At 42.5% G+C, this 19,104-nt stretch overlaps 1 protein-coding gene across 1 annotated transcript; it reads right to left on the bottom strand.

The window, feature by feature from the left end:
* Window positions 1–345: 345 nt before the first annotated feature.
* On the bottom strand, window positions 346–18,423 carry GPR89B (G protein-coupled receptor 89B). The gene is made up of 14 exons (XM_075712214.1): window positions 18,382–18,423; window positions 15,556–15,615; window positions 14,564–14,667; window positions 12,949–13,055; window positions 11,952–12,053; window positions 8,661–8,781; window positions 8,319–8,399; window positions 4,881–4,990; window positions 3,496–3,584; window positions 2,975–3,067; window positions 2,536–2,631; window positions 1,877–1,966; window positions 1,166–1,231; window positions 346–1,005 (listed from the first exon to the last, which is right to left on the bottom strand). The coding sequence occupies exons 1-14, from the start codon at window positions 18,421–18,423 to the stop codon at window positions 799–801; spliced, it is 1,368 nt and encodes a 455-aa protein (XP_075568329.1). The 3' UTR covers window positions 346–798.
* Window positions 18,424–19,104: the final 681 nt, after the last annotated feature.

The following is a 19,104-nucleotide window of genomic DNA, read 5'->3' as shown; positions in this document are numbered from 1 at the left end:
CACCAAATTTACAGCATATAAGGTAAACAAATTTGTTTACCTTAAGAGGTAAACAAGGCATAGCTGTGGTCTTTGACTACACACTAAACTCTAGCAAAAAGGAATCCAAAACCTCAGTTCCATTTATGCAGGGAAAAAAAACAAAGTTGAGACTCAGCAAAAGAGAGCTAATCTCCATCTCCTAAGGACAGTAAGTGCTAGTGATACACACTAGCATACACTCCATACAGAAACAGAGTGAAATTCTCTCCACTTCACTTCTGCCAGGCAGCAAATCCTAGCCACTTTCTAGCTCGCTTCCAGCCAAATCTTTGGGGCTGACAAAAAACAACTGTGATGCTTGCATGAGATATTACAAAAGCTTATTTAATTCCACAGACTCAAACATTCCACTCGAGAATTGCCATCCTCTGAATCCCAATTATGAGTTGATTTTCAGAAGAAAAATCACATTTCCTTGGTGCCTTCTATGAAGATGTTCTTCCAACAGTAAGAGGTCTTGCATCATACGGCCTACTATGCAAGTTCCCATGCCCCTAGATATTGGTGTACCAAGGAGTGCCCTTATTCCTTGGCAGTGAACTATCTCACATTCAATACGTGCATCCCCTTTCCTTCAAGCTGTGGCACCTTAACGAAATGAGCCACAGAGCTTGATGATGACGTGTGGAAGTTCAAAGAGCCAGTTAAAGTGCTGGAACACACAGAGTAGCCCTGGCTCTCCAAGTTTTGCAGTCCACAGGAGTCGCAGCAGTGCCGTTGAAAGGACAGAGAGCAGTGCATGACTGCAGTCCTTACTTAGAGGGCCATATGCTTTTCTGGGGCTTGTTTGTGTGCTAAATAGAGAAAGAGGATACTGGACAGTGCACTAACTAGGAATATCACATCAAACCAACGATGATAGAAGTTGAACTGGAGCTCTCCCAGGACTTCTGTAATAATAGTGCGATACTCTAGAGGCATACTCATCCGGATCAGGAGCACTGATGACACAAAGTACATACCCTGTAAATTAAAAAAGAGAAAGTAGTTATTGTTTCACAATTGGCTAAGTGGCTAACATGGGTAAGCATACAAAGATTTTATTATGTGTATATGTACACACACACAAATATGTATGCATGCATGCATAAATGTATATAGGTGTGCCCAAGGTTCTACATACCATTATCTGTGCTAAAAGCAGAACAATAACATTGGAGGACTTGCTGCTGGAAATGGCATAGAAGAACTAGAGAAAAAAAAAAAGCACTGGACATAAGCAGTCAGATAAGTCTGATGTGCCTTAGGACAGCATGAAAGGTACATACCATTCAATACCTTTTATTCTAAAAGCATACTTTCTGGAGGGGTACCTGTACCCTACTTTCAGAAACCTGCAGTCTTAGTCTTAAACATTAATCTCCCTAAGCCAGTGGCGCCATGTGGTAAAAGCCATATAACAATATATATTGAAGTTCAAGCTTAGATACCAAAAGCCAGGTCAAGACAATGAGCCACGTCTCTTGAGTTAATGCCTTCCCAGTCCTACCAGCAGCTCAAACTAAGCAATCTAAATTCTTTTAATCACCATCTCATCAACCTTACTAATAAGCCCTGGCTACAGCATCATTTTGAACCCTTGCTTACGTTTAGCATCTCATTTAACATCTACATCTCTTCCCGAGAGTAATAACAAGAGACTGAATGGGGAAATACACTGCAGAAGGTATTTTTCCTCCCTTCCTCCCTCTTCAAGTATTTATATTCAGATATTTAAAACATAAATGTGCACTGAAAGTTTATAACTTTAGATGGGACAAATACCGTAAAGATCTGATAACAATTTGATAACACCTTTCCTGGTCCAAGACCACATAAGAGTCCTGGCTCTTACCTTTGTAAGTGTGATTAACAATCCTCTGATAGAGGTAACAATGATTATTCCAACAAGAATAAAGGAAATGTGCTGAGACCAGAATTTCACCTGTATCAACAAGAACACCACAGTTAAATCTCTAACACTAACCCCATTTACACCACATGGTATAGCTGCCAGTTCTTCAGGGTCTTTGTATTTCCTCATTGTACAGCTATCCATTGTAGACAGGTTTATATAACAGACATTTTCACAAATATATTAGCAATTTTATACTCCAAACACATGAGAAAAACAGATCTAGCTTACACCAAAGAACCCCATATTCACAGGGATATATTTAAAAAGTGTAAATGACAGAACACATATGTGCACAAGCAAACATAATTACTCTGTAGTTAAATGTATGAATCTAAGCAAGTTGACTAACGTGTTTCCATTTGCCCAAAACAAACAAGCAAATCACTGCCTCTCTGGCAAGACCACGTTACCATCCCAGCACAAAAATCAGTGTGAAAGCAAAGTTCATGGTACATTTTCCCTTCCTCCTCAATAAGTCAGAAGTCAAAGACACGTTTTCAGGGCTCTATCACTCTCTCCCTATCAGCAATATGATTTTATTTAGATAAGATAGGAATTTCTGAAAAGGCTATAAGAATTTATTAATAAAGCCTCACATCAAACTGGATTCCCAGATAATTTACAGTGATCTCAATTCCTCTTGTGACTGGATCAGTCTTCCCCACACGGTCAAATACAATATTGATAGTTGCCTGCAAGAGAGAGATGGATTTACACTCAAACAAGAAAACAAAAGCATACCTCACTGTTACACGTGAGACACATGCATGACTCTTACTCTGTATCACCAAGGAAAGGAGCAGATTGTCTAAGAAGGTGCAAAATGCACACGTGAGAATTGCTTATCTAATGCGCTAGACAAAAAGACAGATCCAGAGCTTTATTTCAACCAAGGGCCAGTTTCTTTCCGAATTTCCAGAAGCAGGATTTTAAGCAAACTGGAGCATTACTTGATGAACTGCATGTATAGCATAATCTATGCAGGGTGTGACATTTGCATAAGTCTACATAAAATGCATTAAAACACTTACATACCATGAAGATTTTCCAGACACAATAGATGGAGAAAAAATAGCCCAAAAAATTAAAGTATTTTCCCTGGAAAGTTTTGGAGTACTCTATTCTCTCCTGGAAATACAAAAGGAGGGAGGGGGAACAGAAAACACACACCAAGAAATAAAAAAAAAAAAAAAAAAAAAACCAACAACCAATCATTTCCACAATCACCCACAACACAAAATTTTAATGGAGCACCAATACTAGCAAATACAGTTTTATCCTTCTACACTTCTTAATTCAAATGTTTCTGAACTCAAAAGTTCTAATTCAAAAGTTTCTGAATGGCTTTAGGGACACAGGGCATATTCCAGTATGTACCTGAACTGGAAGGAAACTGCCATCTAGACCCCAAATTAAAGAAACAGATCCTCACTCCACCACATCACAGCATTTCAACAGTTACCTGCTGAACAGCTTTCAATTTCTGGTAACATACATTCTCTTTCAAACTACTCTGGCCTCCCAACACCCTTCTGCACAGTTACTTTGCTATGTACCTTTGTTGCATGCAAGTCAGCAGTTTCCAGAAAAAGCTGCCGACTCAGCTCTTCTAGGGCATCTACTTCTTGCTGGATAAGGGACAGATCTGGCAAACCAGCATAGTCAAGGCCAGAATACGTCACAAATTCTAAATTAAAACCAAAACATTCCGCACCTTCAGACCAAGGGCCACATCTAATGGTTTGACCACTTTTTTGATCCAGATCAGTTCTTTGATTCAGGCTTGATGCTCCTTGTTAATACTGCACCCAAAGAAATCTCAGGGATACATACATTGCACACTACTGCATTTTAAGAAGGTAGGCAGTACACGGTATTTAGGCTCTCATGTAACAAGCTCTTTGTTTGTCTGCCTGGGGGAACACATCACAGAATAGAACCAGAGCTCTCAAAGACTGCTGCTCCACTTTGATCAGTGTCCCTTATCACTGAAATGCATCATCATATGTCACACTCACATCATCTTCATAAACAAAACTGCTGAGTAACTGCTCCAAGAAATTAGTGATTATTATGAAAAGGCTAGTCAAACAGCCAAATTCTGATTTTAACAGCTAGTGGGGAAGGAGAGGAAGAAGAGTCCTCAGCCTTAAATGTGCAAAGTGCACACTTTCGGTGGTCTGGCAGAACCTGTCGGTAGGTAACGGTAAGTTAGAGAAATACAGACCCTTGTAGTTCCCAACAGATTCCTTCTACCCCTTGCACACAGGCAGAACAACTTCTGTTCACCTGTTCCTATCCACCTTTTTGTCACACTGGTATAGCACCAGTGGCCAGCCTATATCATGAGAACAATTTATTTGGTCAACAAGTTGCTTCCTGCCCTTATTTTTTTCACGGCTTTCCAACAGGGCCAGAAAGCCAACTATAGGCTAGGTAAATTGTTCCAGCACCTCAGCCAACCCCATTGTTTTGCTCAAGTACATCACAGGTTCTCCATCCTGGAAGAGCATATTTCAAGTCACAAGAAAAAAATGCATGCAGGTCAGTCATATGAGCAGAGGATACATAGAATAGAAAGTTGCCTCCCATGTCAGTGATGTGATGCAGTAGACTTCTCCAGTGCGACACCATAAGTGTGCACATCTGCCCTGCCACCTGCTGTACACCTCAACCATGGAGATGCAATAGCACATTTATAGGGCAGGGCAGCAACATACAACTCTCAGCTGTGTCACAGTAGAACTACATGTCCAAGCCCTGGGCAAAAGGTCGGACAGTACAGTGCTAGAGAGCAAACTTCCCAGGAGACATTAAGCCTTTTGCTCAGACTGCTGAAACACAAATGATTTGTAACTGGCCCAACTAACACTCTTCCTTGCAAGAGAAGAAAGCTGGAGCCACCTCCTCAGGCAGGTGCCAGCATGCAGATGAAGGATACTTTCACTGCCTGCAACAGATGTTGTAACACTTTTTATCATTCCCCAGAAGCCAGTGGGTTTGTTATGCACTTCTCCTCGCTGGAACATTGTCCTATGAGCCACTGCTATCCTGAAAGAACAGAACACACAAGACCTTAGGAATAAAGTATTTTTATAAAAAAATCAAAAACAAACAAAAAAAAAAACCCCAAACCCAGTAAACAGTTCCTTAGAAGACACCATTAAACTAAATCCACTGCAAACAGATGCCCCCTTTTTTTTTTGCCCCTAAGCACCAATCTTGCTTTGTAACATTATCTTGATTACCTCTGGAGTAGAGCCCAGATCTAATCAAGCGAGATTCAACGAGACATTTCACAAGACTTCCATTCAGGATCTGCTTCAATCCTTAAAGGGATTTAAACCCAATTAAAAATAAAAAATTCAAATGGATTTCTCAGTCATATGATTAGTCGCTTTCCTTTCCTCTAACACATGACTGTGCTATCTCAAGTTCAGAAATGGGAAGACTTCTCGTGCTCCTCCCTCCCCTTGAAAACCTCTTCTTTATCGCTGCACATCCTCCTCCTCCACAGAACTGTGAGCGCTGGATGGTATGCAGCAGCACTCTGATATGTTGTCACTCACTACTGGGCTGCATGACAAGCTGTTATGAAGCAGAAACACATAAATCCATTATTGGACTGAACCACTGGATGCTTCAGGCAATCTGAACGTGACTCCTAAAGCTAATTCCAACGCTACAGCAGCAGCTGCATATTGTCCCTCACACTCCCATGTGCACTGCAGCATAATCCCCACAAGCAGCACTGGCTTCTGGCCTCATTCTCTCACATTTCTTCCCATTGAAATTTGTGAGCCAGTTATCCACTCCTAAGCTGAAAACTATTCATAGGATTGTCAAGGCATGATTCAACAGTGTTTAGGCCCTTTCTTGTAGCTGCAGACAGTATTGCTACATTTGGCACTGAGCCCTCTTCACGGTTGTTGATAAGCAGGGTAATAAAAAAAAAGCAGTGTAATTAAAAAATAAAAAAAAATATCACTCCTTCATATTCAGCAAAAGAAACACCCTTAGGGCACCCCACATAACACACATAAAAGCACGTATGGCCAAAGACTACAAATAACAGAGATCTTAGAACAACTCAATTCATCCTGATAGTTGCCAAATATAAGAATTGCATTTTTAATCCTTGCTTTCTTCCCAGTACACAATTCACACATTCCATCCAAAATGATCCACAGCATTGCAACAAAAATGCAGCTATGTCAAGGTGAAGCGTGAGGCTGTAAGTATACAAAGGCAAATCTTTTCTTTCGAGATGTGACAGGGATCTCTGTATCCACACAGTAGTTAAGAGTTCTGAAGACCTCACAGAAAGGATCCACAGACAAAAACCACACACTTTGCCTGTGGAGATATGTGATATACCTACGTCAAATAGGCTGATTTGACTCCAACATGAAGCAAAATGAAGCAATGGCGTCACAGAATCTAGGCATTTCAAACCTGAGGCTGAGTTATGTCATACCTGCAAGGATGAGTATAAAGAACCTGCCAACCTTAGAGGTGAGTTTCCATAAGGCTTTACTTGATTACACTCGGGAAGGAGAGAACAATAATTACTGTGCAAAAAGCATCAGGGAAAACAGCTTTCAACAGCTATCTCCTACTGACAAGGAAGCCAGTATGAATAAGGGTTGGTATGAGAAGAAATACCAAGATCAGCAAAGAAAACAAAAAAGCTTTATGTTCTATTGCCTTATATCCCTTGTGTGCATTCAGAAGTTCTGAGTTATGAGAAGTAGTACTGAAAAGGTGGCCAGCAAGTAACTGACAGTTTTTGGAACTATAGCATTTACCCTACACTGTAAAATACTGCTATTCCTGCTCATTCTGCCAAATGATTTGGATTGCATTCGGACTGATACAAATCTAACTTTTTAAGCTCTGCTTTATATAAGCAAATAGTCCAATTATGCAAACCACTGCTCCCTGTCAAAGCAAAAAGAGAACAAAAAGGTACAGACCTCAAGCTTCTCCTATTTCTTGCACATTTCTGAGACTACACAGTTTTGGGGTTTTTTTAGTTTTGTTTGGTGGTTTGTGTTGTTTTTTTTTTTTATTAAATACATGAACTTCAGTATAATTCCCAAGTAATTACCACACTTTACAATAGTTAGAAGGTTGCTATATTCAGAAGATTTCCTGGCCACAAGAAGACAAGAAAGTACTAGTCATTTACAAGTCTTAGACATCCCCACTTTTACCCTAACATCACCCTCCCTGGACCAGAGGTCCAAAAATGCTGTACAAAACAAAAAAGCACAGTCAGAAGCAGCACTACACAATATATTTTAACTCCAAAGCCAGTATTTTAGTACGGTCCTAGTCAATTAAATCAATTAAAGCTAAATAATTAAATTTTCTCACTACTTACCATCTCACACATGACCACAAATACTGAGTTAACATTTGTTCACCACTTAACATTTTCAAAGGGGAACAAAAAAAAGTTATGCTTTAACTACACTTTCATATGCTAATACTGATCAGCAGATACACACTGGTGACTAATTCAGCAAGGTTAGACTACCTAAAAGCTCCCTTGTCATACATTAAAAGGTTCCATTAAAACATTAGTGCACCAAAAGTAAAGTCTGGGGGACTGCTGTGAGAATTCAGTGTCAGACAGCCAAACCTTTAAAGTGACTATAGTATATTTATTCCACACAACTAGTAAGGTATGTAATATATAATTTGTAACAGCACACAAAAATCTTTTCAGTGTAAATGAAATTACCTAGTTTCCAAAAGTAGCTTTTTCGCTTGGGGTACATGGAATAAGCTAAACCAACAAAAGCAGTGTTCTGATGGCATGTTTGTGCACTACACTACATTCACGTTAGCAATGTTTTGCAATTCTGCAAAATCTAACTACTGTAAACCTTGCTGTTTGCAAGAACATAGCTGTGTCTGCACCACTGCGCTAGCCTGCTTCAGCTTTGACCAGGAAACACCAGCTCCACAGAGCAGGAGAGCGTTCAATATGTATGAGCCAATTGCTGTACTGAAACCACCAGTTAAGAGAGCCAGCTGCGGTAGCTTGAGGGTCACTTATCAGGAGAGAAAGGTGCCCATCTTACAGACTAGTCAAGCTGCCATCAGAGAGTTACAATTTGTCTTGGAAGCCTAATCTGTGCCACTGCAGTAAGAAAGGGTGCAATTTAGTGCACATGTCTGGGAAAAACATGATGTTGTGTATCAGGCCAGAATGAAACACCACACAGCTCAACCCAATTCAGCCACCTGTTTCATCCGAACATGTAGCCCTGACAGGACTAATAATTTTGGTAATTTCAAGAACCATCTTATACCATCCTGACTGAAAATCCTTGAAATAAAGCGTTTCATGCTACTGCTGCCTTCTCACCTTTTTTTCTTGCTAACAATCATGTCCATAGTCTGAAGGAGTCGTCGCTCCAAAGCCAGAATATCTGCATCTGTCACATTCCTGCAAAATGATGACACCCAATTAGGCCTGCTATCCCATTTAAAAAGAAATATACACATGCCCATGTGCATTCATGTGCAAAGCAGAGAGAAGCCTGTATGAGTAGAATATACTTCAGCAACAGAAATGGTTCTAGCATGTAGACATGTCAATAGCTAGATTCAGGAAAAAATTTATGAAAATACTTGAATCAATGCCACAGGGAAAGCCAAAGAATAATCTCAAAAAGGCGGACAAAATATTTCAGAATGCTGCAGTTACCTGAGAAAGTAGGACATGTAAGTGTATGGACAGTTGACAGCCCCAAATCCTGACAGCAAAGCCATGAGTGTCACCCCAATCACACCCACACGGCTGATGAGCTGTTCTATAGACAGGATTCCTGAGAGGGGAAAAACATGGCATTAGTAATCTTGCTCTCTTCACTCTGCTCCAGACTTGGTGCCTTCACAACATAACACACATACAGAGCTGCTTAATTAATCTGACTGCCTTACCACTGCAACAAACAGAGGTAATATGAAGTACAGACAGGGACTATGAAAAGAAAGAGGTAGAAAGTCTCCCTCAGAAAGCACATTACCATGCTTACAAACAGGGATGGGAAACTCTAGCTATGAAGAAACTTAAGATAAATCTGGAGGGGACTAACAGTCAACATCTTGTTTTTAAATTAATAAAGCATTAGTGATTGCACTTTGCTGAGGTGGGAACGCAGATCATCCACCAAACACTATAAAGGAGGCACCTTCCACAAAGCCACTTCTGCAATAACCAGGATTAAAGTTACCGAACCAGTCAGTCCTGGCAAACTGGCCCAAAAATGTCTGGACCATAGAGGGGAAGTCCCATTCTGTCAATTGTCATTAGAAGTGACCCCTCCAGATCAGATGCAATTAGTGCTTGTAGGACAGTGGAGTTATGACAGTATGGGAAGCTTATGCTGCTCCTGGCTCTTCAGTATTCCTCTTGTGGACACACACACATTGCTGAGGTGACCACCACAAGGCATTCCACCTGAGCACCAAGCAGACTCTAAAACATAATTCACATAATACAGCATGAACATCAAGCCTGTGCTGTAACCAACACCAAGCACTGAAGTTGCATTTATTCTTCTCAGCCATTAAACACAGACCTCAACCTGACTTCTCAGGATACAGCACCATGTGCTACTAAACATCACTCACTTTTTTAGGGCACTAGTTACAGAGCAGCTGCCACACACAGCACATTTGGAGCTTACATGATTGCAAAGCTGAGATGGCCAAGCGCCAAGCCACATTTCATGCTTCAGAGAAGGGGAATAAATGATGAAAACAAGGCAAAAAGACTTCACAAAGGGAGACTGAGACACCCAGTCATGTGCAGCTGCATAGAGATTTACACCAGCTACAGAAAGTGCTACAATACACTGGCCTTTTGCCCCACACACTGTCAGACAGCAGCAGTTAAATCAGAGGTGCCTTCAAAATGACATGACATTCCACTGGTTAAAGCAATGCTCCCCCATAACACTCACAGCAACTCTACTCTTGTGATCAGGTCAGACAAAATGAATGTTTTATCAACTCAGATAAAGATTTTTATTAGAATACTAGTGTGTAACTGAGTAAAGCATAACCTTCCTCCTACTACAAGCTCCCAAACTCAGGTCTATTAAACAAACTGCAGACCAGCCAGGGCTCCTGACTTGGAGCCCTGATTGATGGTGCATTTCCCAGCCGCAGCACACTGCCATCACATTCCCCAGGCAAGGCACCCCGTGACACAGGATGCCGGTGCAGGTACTTGAAAGGGCCGCACTTAGCCAGCACAATTCCCCAGCTGCAGCACCCCACTGTACGTGCAGGTGAGCAGGGTGGGGCACACTGCGAAAGGCACTACAGGTAATGTACCACAGTGTGAGGGGCTCATTAAGCATGGCCTCCTGTCATGTGTCCCTCCACAACAGGATCCTACCTGTCTGAATTGGGCCACCACCACGCAACAAAGCCCTGCAGCAGCCTTGTCAGTACATGCAGGACAGCAGCACCCTAGCAGTACCCTAGCAGCACAGCAGGGAAAAAAAGCCTAGAATCCTTTGCTCTAACCTCATGTCTACACACGGTAGGATAAGACACTGTATAACTGTTTAGTGGAGGTATCATCCTGCAAAGCTGAAGTTAAAAATAGAAAACACCCCACTACCAGTTCTGGACATCTGCGGTTGTTACGCAGCTTCACGGAACCTTTTCAGAGATCTCAAGAGGATTACCTAAACCCCATGGCTAAGTTCCCATTGGGTTATTATATTCTGCCAACTCAAGCGCCTTCTGCAACTCACACATTTTTCTTGGCAATGAAATGCTGGGCAGAGGGATCTGCACTATATACTAGCTGTTGTATTTCAGCAGCAAGTGACACAATTACAAAACACAGATACAAACTTTCTCTTAGGAAAGTTTTAGGATCACAGATGAAAGGGTGAGCAGACCCTACAGCAGTTGGTATCCTTCAATTTGTCTCTTACAGATTAGCACAGAGTAAAGTAGCCTCCTAGAGAACAGAAAGATTATGCAGACCATTATCTATGCAGACAGACATTCACCAATTTGAGTGACACTGACTGAATTTCACCTGTTGAGAACAATACACAATTTTCCAGTGCAGGGGACAAGGGCAACATAAGTTACACAGAAAACCCAGGTGACAAATAGTCTGGTTCTACAGTGTTATAATCCTTTGGCACACTTAGGTGCCTGAAGGATTCAGTACAGTTAGGCACACACTAACAAGCTCTGTTGGACCCAAACTGACCAAGTGCACACAGCATCTTCACAGTATAATCACCCTTGGTTCCATGACTGCAACACAGAGATACCCAAGCTAATTCTGCACATAAATAGCACTAGCATCCAGCAGGACTTACCAAATCACATTCTAGTACATTACCACTATACTGCCTCTGGGCTCAGGCGGTGTACAAAGCTGTACTAAAGCTAGCACGCACTGCCAGCCGTGTTGCTGGCTACAGTCTATATAGCTCTGGTGTTTAGGCACCCTGCGATGTTTTGTCAACTGGACAGCCACCTGTGCTAAAGTGATCTGATTTCAGTCACAAGGAACAATAATCTGACTGAAAAAAAGTCCGATGAAGGATTGGTTGTCAATTCCCTTCTTAAATAAATTAGCCTTAGTCTTCACAAGAAAAGAAACAAGTGAACAAAAATTGTCATCAACTTTTTGTGGAGATGAAGTTTTTGTGCCCTCAAAAGGTACACTGTGTTCTTACATACCCGGCTTCAGTTAGGACCCATTCACTTCCCTAAAGTTTTCCTGTGGTACTGGAAGAAAACTAATGCAAATCATTCAGATGTATCCACCCATTTCTGTCAGTCTGACAATCTTCAGATTGCAGATTTCAAAGCAGAGCAGACGCTCAGTTGCAAGAACTACTTTCTACAGTCCCAGCTGTAGAGATCAGATAATATAACAATAGCTCCAAGATAAAAGTGAAATAACAAAGCCTATTTTCAGAAGGAAAAGAATAAGCAAGAATAAGAAACTCACCATGTTTTGGGCTGAGGATAGGAAATGGATCCCCCAACTTCCAGAAGAAATACATGAATGTCAACCACAGAACACACGCAAAAAGCAGTTTCTGTCTGTGCACTAATAGAGAGAAAAAACAACAGTATTTTAAACACATTCTTCCTTTAGGGCTTTTTCTAGCTTGCAAAATTGCTACATTGGTCCAAAGGCTGCTTTGAGCACAGGTGGCCAAAACAGGTGTCAACTGACAGAGCTACAGCTAGCAGTGTGCACCACTTCATTTCCTACAGAACAAGCTATTTGAGGCACCACCATGTGTAAGAGCTAATGCAGCAACACACCACTTCAGCTTTTCCCTACGGATGCATGAAGAGGGCTGCACTATGAACAGGGCATCACTTAGCTGCATCTTTCTCGTGTGACCCTGAACATGAAACTTGGAAACTTCATCTTCATGCCAACACTACACATCTAATACTCCCAACCTACATGCCTAAGCTTAATACCAAAGAGTGAATAATATCAACAGCTCAAGGGTAAATGTCCATTAGCACATGGAATAGCCCTCATCCAGACAGTAGTAAGCAAAAAAGGCAGAAGTAATTTATTGAGCTTTTCTGCCTCAAGAGTAATTCATTGAGCTTCTCTGCCTCATTTCTTTTACCCCCTAGAAGAACAACGCAGCCTTGCCAAGGGTTTCAGGGTTTGGCTGCAAGCTTGAAATTGTAAAAGAACAAATTCCAGTAACGTTACTCTAATGTGCTCAACTTTGTCAAAATCCATAAAGAAAAGCTACATTTGTTGGGGTCACATAAAGTATCTCCTAACTGCTCAATAAACAGTTCATGCAAAAGCACTAAGTTCCAAAGAGAAGTTACCTAGCCAGAAGAAAGCAGAGGAAGGAGGGAGCTACAGGGATAGTGACCACCCCATCTCTCTCTCTCAGAAAAGTTATTTCTCATTTGTACGTGTAGGCTCAAGTTAGCAGCCCTGCTGCTATAAACCCAGTACTCACATAATCTGATATTGCTCACAACAAAGTAACCAATGTAGAAGGGTACCATGAAGACTAGGATGAGCAAAATGACACAGAGGTTCAGCTTCCAGTGAAAATATCGAGAGCTAAAATAAAGCCAAAATACTGATTAGCATACTATCATAATAAAACAAATTTCTCAAAGACAATCACATGTCAATGCAATCCTTTCACCTACATCAAACATTGGATAATATTGGCCTAGCATATAGAATATTCTGGATTTTGCTTGTTGTTTGGGTTGGGGAGGAGGGGTGGTTTGGGTTTGGCTTTTGGTTTGGTTTTTAATACAGAGCTCAAGAACATGTATTTCAAAATTAACAACTATCCACAAAAACACATTGAGCTATTTTATCGAATACTGTATTTTCTACGGTGACTAATGCTGGTTGCAGCATGATTCATTTGATTTACTGCTCATCTAGTTGAACACTAAATCAAAACTAAGTATAAGCAGTAATTTTGTAATGAGTGGCTGAGTCAAAAAAAGGCTAATTCAAATTGAAAAGATTAAAAACATTTAATGTTCATAATTCGACATGTTTCACTTCAAAGTGAGTTGTTCTATGTGCAAGACACTGCAAAGCAAGAATTTAGAAATACACATGTATATCAAAATGATCAATACTCCTCTGACCAAAGGAGATTAGTCAAATGCAGATGAGATTCATCTTGGCTGAACTGACTTTTCACTTAGCTTGAACAGAAAAATACATGTCCTGTTCCCAGTATTAACTCGTATCCTCTTTACGCCTCAGGGAAGGAGAAATTATGAGGATCCTTGTCACCTTTTCCTAGCTAATTCAGAGGCAAACATTTTCATCTATATTGATGTCCAGCCCTTTATTGAAGCTTATAAAAGCATTCTCCTCAGTGATCACGCTGGCTGCAAGCTCTACAGATTAATAACATACAGTCAGAACTAACGTTACCTTTTACCAGTTTGAACTTCTTGCCTTTCAACTCCTTTGACTGCTCTCTTACGCTAGTATGATGAGAGAGAATAAATAGGTACCCCAGCTAGCCTCTATGTGTTACTGTTCTATCTTCTCTTTCCTACCGACTTCTGAGGTAGACAATTTTTAACATCCCCTTCATGTAGAAGTCCTCACCCTATGTCAAGGGAGGACGTGCTTTTGATTCACAAATACCGTGCTATTATGGAAGTCGTTTTCACTCCATAATTAGCTTCACATCTTATTCACTATTCCGACCACCACAGAAAAACTAGTGCTTAAAGTTTCCATAGTCCTTAACATCTGAAGAGTGCTCTTCAGCATGACCTGAAGCTTCACAACACTCCCATAAAAGAAACTGTTTCTTTTAACTTCACAAATGAAGAAAGTCAGACTAAAGCCTTGCCCTAAGGACCTAGACCACACTAATAGCAACTGCATGGAAAACGAGGAGCTTATGGCTTCTAGTCTCATGTTCTGTCAAATAAACAAATCCTGCTGCTCAAACATCTTTGTTGAGCTGTTGATAATTTTCTCACATGACTTCCCGAACCCAAGTCTAATCCATTCATTTAGAAGCTGGGCCGAAGCTGCTGAACACAAGGCAGGCTAGTCCTTGAGGGAGCTCCCAGACTTACCTGCTGTTCAGCACCCCCAAAATCTCAAAGATGATGAGTTCAAACATGGTACAAGAGAAGGCAAAAGTCACAGAGAAGATCACCTGGACCACATACTGTCGCACCTGCAATGGAGAAAACAAGTGAGAGACATCAGGCATTTCCATTCCCAGAATGGCATCTTGGTATCTCTCAGGTAAAATCAGATCACAAGGTACAATGGCACACAACTTGTGGGTCTCTTGCTTCACGGCACCTTGCCCTTTATCTAAATGGGAATAAACCAACAGCCTGTTGACTGTTGGAACAGCGGGCAAACTCATTAAGTTGCTCAGGATTACAGTGATTGCAGCTATTGTCACTTTTAACAGAGATGCCTACACAGAAGGCGTGTCAAGCGTGTAATGCCCTATGTCAACTTGACTAATGATATACCCCTGTTAACAGAGCTCTGTGGTCTTAAGCTTAGGTTTAAAAATAAGATCCACATCAGAAAAACTTTTTGGGTCTGAATTTGGCTCGCACTTAAGCCATCTCTGACCTAGACTATATTCTCTCATACCCCTCCAGGGGTAAGAGAGTGTGACAGTTTTATCCCATCCAATCCTCACAAACAACTCGGGCACAATGAACACATCCCACTGAGTTTAAAGTTAACCACTGAATCTGATTTTGTCTCAAATATTTTACAATTACGTAAGGCAGGCTTACTCAAGCAAAAGGCAAAATAGTTTCCTATTATTGCTGCACCTCCTCCACTTTTTTTCCATTTGTTTAACAGTAGCCAATATGGAAACTTTCACTGACCCCAGGAGAGCCCATTTCCTCAGATATCTAGGAGTCTTTCGAACAGAAGCACAAAAGGAAATGAAAAATAAGTAACTGCAGAGACAATTAAAAATAAGATAAGAGGGCTTAAAGAGAGCAAAAAGGCCAAATGCAGTTTTTAAAATATTTCTATAACTGGGAGTAATTTTTGAGATGTAGAATTGTAATGAAAGGCCCCTTCTCACCTCATAATCCTTGAAGAGCTTACGCATGAAGAACAGCCACCCAAATCCAAAGAACAGCACCTGCAGAAGAGATAAAGCACTTAACATTTGTATCCAGCAACTTGCAAAATACAGAGCTGCTTCACTACTGACTCCAGATGAAAGAAATGGAAGAAAAGAGCTGGGCCAAAGTACCCAAGATCCACAAAAGATTAAAACTTGCCACAGTACCAAGGAGAGAATAATACTTTAAATATTTGAGCATAGCAGACACTAAAGGCTATGGCCTTACAGAAGATCCAGTCAAGACAGCCCATTTCTGTATTCCCAAGTTCTCAGCATTCCTCGGTTCTTTCTTGTTTCACTCTTCTAATCTACAGAATTAGAGCTTATAGCTTTTACAGTAACAGAGGCAAAGTAAACGCTGGAATGTCCACAACATACAAATCTTCTAGGGATGAGCAAGTTTTAAAAAAATATCTGCTCTTTCTTTAGGACTAGAAGTGCATATGATTTTTCTGGAGAGGTCTTAACACTAAATCTGGTTATACTCTGACACAACGTGAGAGAAAGGTGTTAAAAGCATCTTTCCTTATCTTTGGAAAAGGCAGCGTTGAATGCCTCAAACCACAACCTGGAGTTGCAGGAAAGCCACATAGAAAAGGTAGGTGAAGCAGGAAAAGCCAATAATGCTTTGCATTTCAATGGCTCTCAGAGCACTTTACAAAACTTAGTGCAACACACACCTGAGTGTGTGATTCCTAACAGCTGGCACAACTTCTTTGAGGAGGACTTCGGACTTTAAAGTAACTGATAGCAAAATGAGAAAGGTAAGATATTCCACAAGCCTCCTATCTACAGGTCATAAGACAAAGAAGTATGATAAGCAAGTGATATTTACATAAAGTAATTCCACATTTAAGAGCGTAAAGGAGGAAAAAGGTAGAGACAAACTCTTCAAAGAGAAATAAGTAAATAAAGTAAAAAGAAGAGATGAGGAGATAATCAAGTACAATAATAACAGAGGAAGTTATGTATGAAGACTAGATTTCCCTTATGTTAGGGACAGTACAAAAGCAAAGAAAGACATAATCTTAAGAGTTCATACTCCGAAACACTGCAGATGAATGCGACACATTAAGTCAGAAAATTCTTGACCATTTGACAATTACATGCAGCAATTTAAATATCTACCTTGATACCTTTGAAGGTGATGGGAAGATGCAAAGCTGCCACCACAAATGAAAGAAAAGCAATTAGATAACTTAGAACTTGGAATGCAAAGCAAACGATAGGAGCAAAAATCAAAGCATTATCAAGTAGGAGGACATCGTACCTCTAATGGCCAAAAGCTGTCCTGAAAACTGCCAGGAAAACTACAGAGTGAAATTCTATATAAGATAACCAACTGCTGTTGAGAGGGGAAAGGTCCTCTTTCCTCAGCTTATCCCTCCTCATTACAGAACAAAAATGTCACACCAGCTCGGAAGCTTATCAGATCCTTCTGTGATCCAGTTAAACTTATTTAAACCACATATTGGAGAAAGCACAAGTAAGAGAGTATAACCACGCAGCAAAGTGGAAGTGAAGAGGGAGCAGAACCTTCCCCTTCTGGTGGAATCAAACAGTTGGACCATCTCAGTTGCCAGAGAGGCAGACAGGAAGAATGGGTATTTAGATGCTTACTGAGAAGGGAGCAGGGTAGCAAGGAGGAGAGGAAGGTCAAAGAGAACACAATGACAAGATAAATTACTAGCAAAGGAAGTTAATGAAGAAGGAGGGGGTGTTTCCTCCCACAAAACAATAAGACAGTTTCAAGTATGTTAGGACCACAGCCCACTTTGCGATGATAAAGAGAGGATGACATGAAAAGGTTTAAAGGGCTCCTAGGTGGATTCAGCTGGTGTAAAACAAAGACTCGTTGAAAGACGACTTTGATGGCAGCAGAAAGAAAAAGCTGAAGGAAGTACTGAATCACAGATGGATCAATGGAGATGGAAGCATTTAAGATAAAATAGTGGCATCTTTTTAAGGTTCCTTAAAGCAGATCATGAAAAATCTTCCAAAGCTGTAAACTCCTTGGCAGCAAACCAGGGGTAGAAGACACAAATGATTAGCCTTCCTGAAGAATATCAGACACAAAGTAAGTATTTTGTATATACATATAGAATATCAAAATAAACTTTCCTGTCTGTTCCAACAAAGAAAATTTAAGTTTATAGAAGTGAAGCAGTTTTACAAGAAAAGCTCCATTCCCTACAGCCTTATTTACTGAACCTTTTTTACACTTCACACTCTGACTTGACAATTGCAGGAGAGCAACAGTCATGGTGACACATAAGGAAGCAGTCCAAAGATGCATACACCTTATCTTCTCCTGCGATAAGGGCTCAGGCGATAGAAAAGGGGGGGGGGGGGGGGGGGGGGCAGCCAGAACGAGACGAACTAGCAGCCTAACACCCCTAAACTTGCAGCGACGAGGTTTTTTTCCACCTTGCTGCTGAGCAGCGGACGGTGAACCCATTCGGGCGCGGAGCCCTTCCCTGCGCTCAGCAGGCGAGGCCAAGGGGCCCCGGGCAGCGGGGCGAGTACCGCAGGGGCGGCGAGGCGAGGCCAGGCGAGGCGAGGCGAGGCCAGGCCAGGCCGCCCGCGCAGCCCGCCCGGGGGGTCCGCACGCCCCGCGCGCCAGGAGGGTGCGCACGCGCGCCGGCAGGCCCCGCCCCCACGCACTCCCAACGGCCGCTTCCGGAGCCGGCGGCGGGCGGGCCAGGCCGCGGCGAGGCCCAGCTCGCCCCCCTCGCCCCTCCAGCCAGGGTGGGGGGCCGGCGCCGCGCAGCAGCGGGGTACCTGGGAGGTGACCATGATGCTGGAGTCGATGAGGAAGCTCATGGCGGCCACCACCGGCCCCGCCGCCGCCGCCTCCCGCCCCACTTCCGGCCCCGCGCTCGCGCCGGCGGCTACAGTGCGCAGGCGCGCGGGGCGCCGAGTCTGGCGCCCCGCCCTTCCCGCGGCGGGGCGGGGCCAGGGGCGGGGCGGGAGGATAAGCTCCGCCCCCCTCATGGAGGGTACAGCCGCGGCGGGCGCGGCCTCGCGCCAGCGGGGGAGACGCGAGTGAGCTCGCGGGCTGAGTGGGAGTCCCGGAGGGAGCCTGCGCTATTTTCCTGGGAGCCCCGGGGGGAACCTGCGCCCTTTTCCTGACCGCCGTGGAAGCTCAGGAAGGGTGGTGCCCCTCTGGCCGCGGAGGGAAGGGGGCCTGCAGCTGGGCGGGGAAGGAGGTGGCCGGCTGGCGGTGCGGGTGCTGCTCTGCCATTTTACCACCGCTTTGACTCCAGCTTGGCATAGAGTAGAATCATTGAGTCGTTTAGGATGGAAAAGACCTTTAAGATCATCCAGTCCAACCATTAACCTAACACTACCAAGTCCACTACTAAACCAATTAAGGGTAGAGTAGTGATTTCGTGTTTCCTGGCTTGGCGGCTGGATTATTTTTAATGAAAGTAAGAACTAGGCATCATCAAGGTTGGAAAGGACCTCTAAGATCATCAGCCCAACCATCAACCCAACACCCCC

This window comes from Pelecanus crispus, chromosome 1, assembly GCF_030463565.1.
Source record: "Pelecanus crispus isolate bPelCri1 chromosome 1, bPelCri1.pri, whole genome shotgun sequence".
Classification (NCBI taxonomy): domain Eukaryota; kingdom Metazoa; phylum Chordata; class Aves; order Pelecaniformes; family Pelecanidae; genus Pelecanus; species Pelecanus crispus.
Note: the sequence above shows the minus strand (reverse complement) of the source record. Positions and strands in the feature narration are given on the sequence as shown.